The sequence below is a fragment of the Sesamum indicum genome, linkage group LG2, assembly GCF_000512975.1.
Source record: "Sesamum indicum cultivar Zhongzhi No. 13 linkage group LG2, S_indicum_v1.0, whole genome shotgun sequence".
Taxonomy (NCBI): domain Eukaryota; kingdom Viridiplantae; phylum Streptophyta; class Magnoliopsida; order Lamiales; family Pedaliaceae; genus Sesamum; species Sesamum indicum.
Genome location: NC_026146.1, coordinates 10,025,856 through 10,032,356, shown reverse-complemented (window position 1 = coordinate 10,032,356; position 6,501 = coordinate 10,025,856). Strand labels below are relative to the sequence as shown.

The 6,501-nt window shown below is 30.6% G+C and overlaps 1 protein-coding gene across 1 annotated transcript in view; it reads right to left on the bottom strand.

Moving 5' to 3' along the window:
• Positions 5,808–6,501, bottom strand: part of LOC105155685 (protein YIPF6 homolog) — a 6,271-nt gene continuing 5,577 nt past the window's right edge. Inside the window, 1 exon segment of the mRNA XM_011071606.2 lies at positions 5,808–6,262. Coding sequence (XP_011069908.2) covers positions 6,002–6,262 — 261 coding nt within the window. The 3' untranslated portion in view covers positions 5,808–6,001.

Sequence of the window (6,501 nt, the reverse complement as noted above, 5' to 3'; positions counted from 1 at the left end):
AAAAATACTATTATAGTAAATAACTATTAATAATTATGATTGGATGAAATCGATGCAAGATTAATTTTATCATCATGAAGAGGTTATTTATCACAATTAATAGTCATGAAAAATGTTTTAATAACTCGTACAAAAAATAACAACCAACAACCGGTATGTATTTTGTACGATTATTTATTATTGATCATGATAATTAACCATAATTAGATCTTATCTTTCTTATAGTGTGCTAAACTCCGTGCAAGTCGTTAAGATCGCCTGTTATTTTATTTTGTGTATTGTTTCATGTTTTAATTGTTAGTTATTCGATGTTTAAGTCGACAAAAATCAGTTAAAAAATAATGCTCAATACATCAAGTGCAATATGAATAATTTATCTGACAATTGGGGTTGAGGGATATTTCAAAATAGAGTTACTTGGCTCAATCATATCAAAGTAACGAGATCAATTGATAGTCGGCAATGAGATGAAATCGTATTATACGATAATATCACTAGGTCGGATTCGGTCTGACCCAAAACAAAAATCCGCAAATCTTGAAGTCTTTTGTCATTTTTCTCTTTCTTGAACAACCCTTTTGTAATCTCAATAGACAAAGCGTTGGACCTACATCCGGTATAAAACTTAGCACTGTCGAATTTACTTAAAATTTTGATTTAATTGTAATTAGACCCCCTTTTAAAATATAAAATTATAGTTTTTTTGAAAAAATTTTAAAATTACACTTACACACCCTCTGAATATTTTTCGTTTACACCTCACCCCTTTTCGTTAGGGTTTGAATAAAAAATTTTGATATTAGCAAAAATAATTATATATATATTTTTAATTTTGTCCCTCATTTAATATTCTCAAGTGTATTTTTATACTTAGAAAGAGATAAATGTAATATATATATATATATAAAGTGAGATTGACATCATTATTTTTTTTCCATCATAAATATAAAATTATTACTGAGAATATTAAATGAGAGATAAAATAAAAAATTATGTAACATTAGTATTTTTTGTCCAAATCCTAATGAAAGATAGTTGGGTGTAAACAATGAATTTTCGAAGTGACTGTAATTAAAACATAATTAGAAAAAAGTATAATTTTATATTTATAGAGGATATCTAAGTGAAATGTAAAATAAAATGGTCCAAATCAAATGGCCTGGGCTCTTGCAATATCACTTGGATGGCTTAATATTTAACTGGGCCCAGTCCTTAAATGGGCCACCTGACCACCCTATTTGGTCCACCAGGTTTGACCCGTCTGTTGGCCTTTTAAATACCTATCTCTACTTTCTCTCTGACCCTTTGGGTTCTTCCCGTTCTTCTCTGGTTTTCCCTCCTGTCGTTTCTTTCTCCGATGTTTATTACCGGCCATTTAATGGCCAGCCTCTTTAAATGGCTGGTGCAGAAATGGTTTAGGGGGATAACAAAAACAGAAAGTAATAATCCTCTTCTCCCTCTATCTACTTCCATAATCTAACTTGTTCTTCATGTTCTATACTTGAAGGCACGATGTTAATCTGATAGCCTTTGTGGCACTGTAATTAAAAGCCTTTGTGGCGTTTCTTGGTGGTTCAGTGGTTTAAAGCCTTAGTGTTTTGCTTTGGTGGCTCTATGAATAAGCAACCGTGATATTCTGGGGTTGTTGGCCTTTGGCCTTAGTGACCTTTGGATCTAGGCTATCTGAGCCTATTTTACGGTTTTATGTTATATGCATTCTTTATCATTAGTTCTGCAGTTCTTAGGTTTAAGTTTGCTATTATTCTTTATATTTGTAAGGTTTGTAATAAATTTATGTAAGGATTTCTTCAACCCATGAAAACTTGTAATCATTTGATTCTTTTTGAAGCTCGGTGACCGATCTATTGTCAGCATGTAAATATCCCTAATTTTTTTGTACACTTCATACTGTTTTTTGCAATAACTGATGGAGACAAAGAGCACAATTATGGGGGCGTGGAGATTGCTTTCCATAAAAGACATTCAGATATCAAGATCGTGAAGTTTTTTTAGTTAACACTAATTATTGTCGAATGCGATTCTCTAGATGAACATATAATTTTTTTTTTTTTTGCATGAGATGATAAGAAAAAATATGAAAAGAATAAATTATGATTATAAATTATAATAAATATGGAGAAGTAAGATGAGAGAGAAGTGTGGAGTAGTGGATAGTTAAGAGGAAAAAAAGTGAGGTTATTAAAATTGTTGTAATTACTAATGACCAAATCTTTTTTGAGGAATGAAATGAAATAAAGGGTAAATTGAGTATTAAAAAATTAGTACGAGAAAATGTTGTCTTTTATAATAATTTAAATGTAAGTACTAGCTAGATTAGCCCTAATTATGTCCAATTATTGGTGATAAACCATTTTATACCCCCCCCCCCACCAACCCATTGATTACTTAAAGTTGTATAAATCCCCTTTTGTATCACTGTAAAAGGGGATTTGGGACAAATCAGAGAAAAAAAAATTACAGTTTTGTGACTTTTCACGTGTTCGTAGTGTATTTGGATTTCATACTCCAGATTTATTTCCCCATCAAGAACTCCTTTCTTAAAACTAGTGTTATTAATATGATTCCTAAAACAATTTTTTGTGTTGTAATTATTTTGTAGAAAATGAACTTTTAACTAAGGGAGATTAGATATTACTTTAAAGTCGTGAATTCGAACCCACCACTATAAAAAAGATGCAATATTTAATTATGATTAATTGTCGTGATTAGTAATAAAATAGCCGTAACAAATAGTCATTGACCACGACCATGCAACGGTTGTTGGCCGTGGTATCTGTGAGAGTGACTAAAACATTTGCCATGGCTTAATAACTTTTTCTTGATGGAAAATCAATATTTTTGTATCGATTTTATTTAACCGTGGTCAATAAAAAATATTTATCACGATTTTTTTTTGTTCATAGCTATTAAAATCGTAGCCAATAGTCATTTTTTTTTTCTAGTGCACCAACATGTGGGATTCAACATGCACAGTGTGCTAGACTGGGCTAACCCAACCCAAGATCGGATTGAACCAATAAAAAATTGGGCTGGTTCGGCCTAGGCGCACGTGGGAACGGACGGTCTTGAGCCAATGTTAGGAATCAATACTTGAGACCAACCTAGCCCAGTGGCCTAGGTCCACTTGGTCCTGGATCGGGTTTGAGCCAAGCCTGTTGGGCCTTTTCCTTTTTAAATTCATTATATATTCTTAATTATTATCTCTATATATAAATTTTCATGTGATTTAACTTATTATTTATTCATTTCATAAGGCAATTATAAATTTAAGTAATTATTTATAAGAATACCTTAATATTATAAAAAAAAAAAAGCAAGCACATCCGGACCTGATCTGAGCTTGGTTTGGGGCTCAATTGAGCCGGTCTATGGACTGGACCTGGGTTTAAAAATTGACCCGATTAGGGTCCACTTAGAGGTTCAGGACCGCTCCAAGACCGGCCATGAACAGTAAAGGGCCGAGCATTTTTGGGCTGATCCATACTGATTCTGGGTCAACACGGTCCATTGTTGATTTGATAGTAAGTGTTGTTATATTTTAATAGTAGTTATTGATTTGATATTGTTATTTGACATTGACAATTAATATATGATTGTTATAGTTATCATTTGTTGTTAGATACAAATAATTGATATTGATTATTGTAATCGATTTATTTGAAAATAATAGTTTATTGCTTTCACTTAAAAAAAGATAAGAGAGATTAGAAGTGTGCGCTCATATTTCTTACTAATTTTTATATTTCTAATGAAGTTTAAATACATAACCATATTATTAACTGTATCCAATCTTTAATATACAAATATTTAGACATGCGAGTAAGTAATTTAATGAAATTAGCAGAATAATAATTTAAAATTACTAGTTGATAAGTTTAATAGCACAAATAATATTATATCCAGATTATGTTACACCATAAAGTTAATATATTATATGACAAATTTAACAATGCTTCTTATCTAATTAATTTAGAGGTATTTGGCTAAACTTATATTTAAATTATCTTATAAGATAAGAATTAAAAACTTATTTTAAAGATAAGCTTTTAAATTGTTTGGACAAAGTAAAATTATAGAACTTATAAAATATTATTACTAATAATAATTTTATAATTAATATAATTAAAATTGAAGAAGTCTATTAAAATTTAAAAAACAAGTTAAAAAGCTCCTTATTTTTTTTCCTAGAGGAACTTGTAGCCTCTCATAATGACTTATTTTTATATCTGAAAAATTTATTTTTAAAAAAAAATTATCCAATATTTTTTTAATATCATATAAATTTTCAAATATTTTATAAAATATTTTTAAAAAATTATATACTGACCCATACACTTACCGAATATCACAAAATTTGATTCACGTAAAAATGTTGCATCCGTACAATTGAAGAATGTCATCCGGCAATGACTTGAGCCCTTATATATATGTTCTTATTGGGGAGAAAAATATTTTCTTTTTACGTTTATTATATGATTGATAATTAATTACTGTTTTAAGTTATATATTTCATGTGATTTGTGAGACTTAATCAGTACCTCATTTCATGAAGTATTGTCCGTTCTAGTTTTGTATGAGCCTCACGAATAGCTTGAGACGGGCATACGACCTCGTTTCCACAGACGAAGCCAAAATGATGTGGCTTACGACTCAATCTCTGCCTCATTGTGCAAGATATTTTCCATTCTAGTTTCTTACGAGTCTCACGATTTTATTCAAAAAAGATCTTATTAGGAAAAAAAGAAATATTAAAATTTATAAATTGTTCAAACTTGTCGTTTACAACTAAAAATAAGAAACTTGCCGACATAAATACTCTTAAAATAACAAGTATACTTTACTTGACACATGCCAACTAAAAAATTTTCTATTCAACATTCTTGATTTGTGTGGATAGATTTATTAGAGTTGGCATTGAAATATAACTAATCTATTTTTATAAATTACTTAAGTTGGTGGGAATCAATAATCATCATAGTACAAATGTTTGATTGGGTGTATGATTTAATTCACTTTTCAGCCTCCAAAGCCAATAATTAGCGGCGTTGGTTTGATTTAGCAAAGTGGTCTGTGAATTGACAATGCGTTAGCATGCCACCATTTCACCCACAATAATACTCACAATAACATGTTCCATATTTTAAGATTAGTTATATTTAGACCCTACTACATGTGAATTTTCAATTTTTATTTTATAAATTTTCCAATTGTACCTGTTTATTAAGATTTGGATGAAAAATTACTGATATCAATAAAAAAATTATATAAAATTTCTAATTTTACATCCCATTCAACATTCTGTTTAAATTATTGATAATACGATTAGTTTTTTCATTTATTAATAACTACCTTTTGTTCAATGATAATAATTCGAAAACGTATTATAATACTCTTTTAAATTACTTTTACTTGCATAAAAATATTACTAAGATCAATAAATTATAAAGAATGTTGAATGTAGAATAAAATTAAAAAATAATGTTATTTTTTTAACTAACTTCAATATTTTTTTATTCAAATTCTAACGAAAGATATGATTATAAATGAAAAATTTCTCAAAAGAAGTGCAAATATAATTTCTAACGTTTTCTTTGAGGGAATATTTCACACGTTCAGAAGGTTGTTGGTTTATATAGATATTGGTTGCGGTGCTTGTAAGCCTACTACATGTTTCTGTTGGAATATTTGTGTGGTTATTTTACTTTGGTTTTCTGTTCGAGTTACACAAGAACAAATCAAACACTGTAACTTTTAGGTCTCATAAAAAAAGTTCGATGCACAGTCGGTTAGCTCTAAGAAGCAAAGGTTAATAATTTGACTAACCAAACTCTGTTGAACAATTTTACTGGGTGATGTTGCAAACAACAGAAAGAATATTACGTACAATCACAATTACAGAATTCCTCAGAAACTCTACTGTAAAGAATTCTAGTTTTTGATTTGCTGATCGAGTGTTACTATAACAACCATCATTGATTCTTCAGTCGATGGCGATGATGAGGAAACCCACAGAGACGTACATGAGTAAGACGGGATAGAGTGCAAGAGCTTTCCTTCCTGGGTTGACAGCAGTACTCATGAAGGGGTATGCAGCCCATGAGCTCCAAGCCAATGTCACGGCTACGACAACCACTTTAATTATTACATTGTCTTTTAACATGCAAATCAGGGCACCAACATCCAGAGGGAATAGACAGTAACCAAGAAGACTGAGGCTCTGGAAGAAGATGATGTGGCCACCCTAGAACATAGACGGAAATCTTAATTAAAAGAAGGGTATGTATCATTTCATTTTCGAGAACTCATGATTTCAGTTTCTAAAAATGCAACAATAGTTTGTCCAAATGAACAGGGGAACTGGGCTGTGCTAAGTGTATACATGTATGCAGGAGCTAGCTCTGGTCTCTGTGGGTCCGTGTGTGCATATGTGAGAGAGAGAGAGAGAGAGAGAGAGAGAGAGAGAGAGAGAGAGAGAGAGAG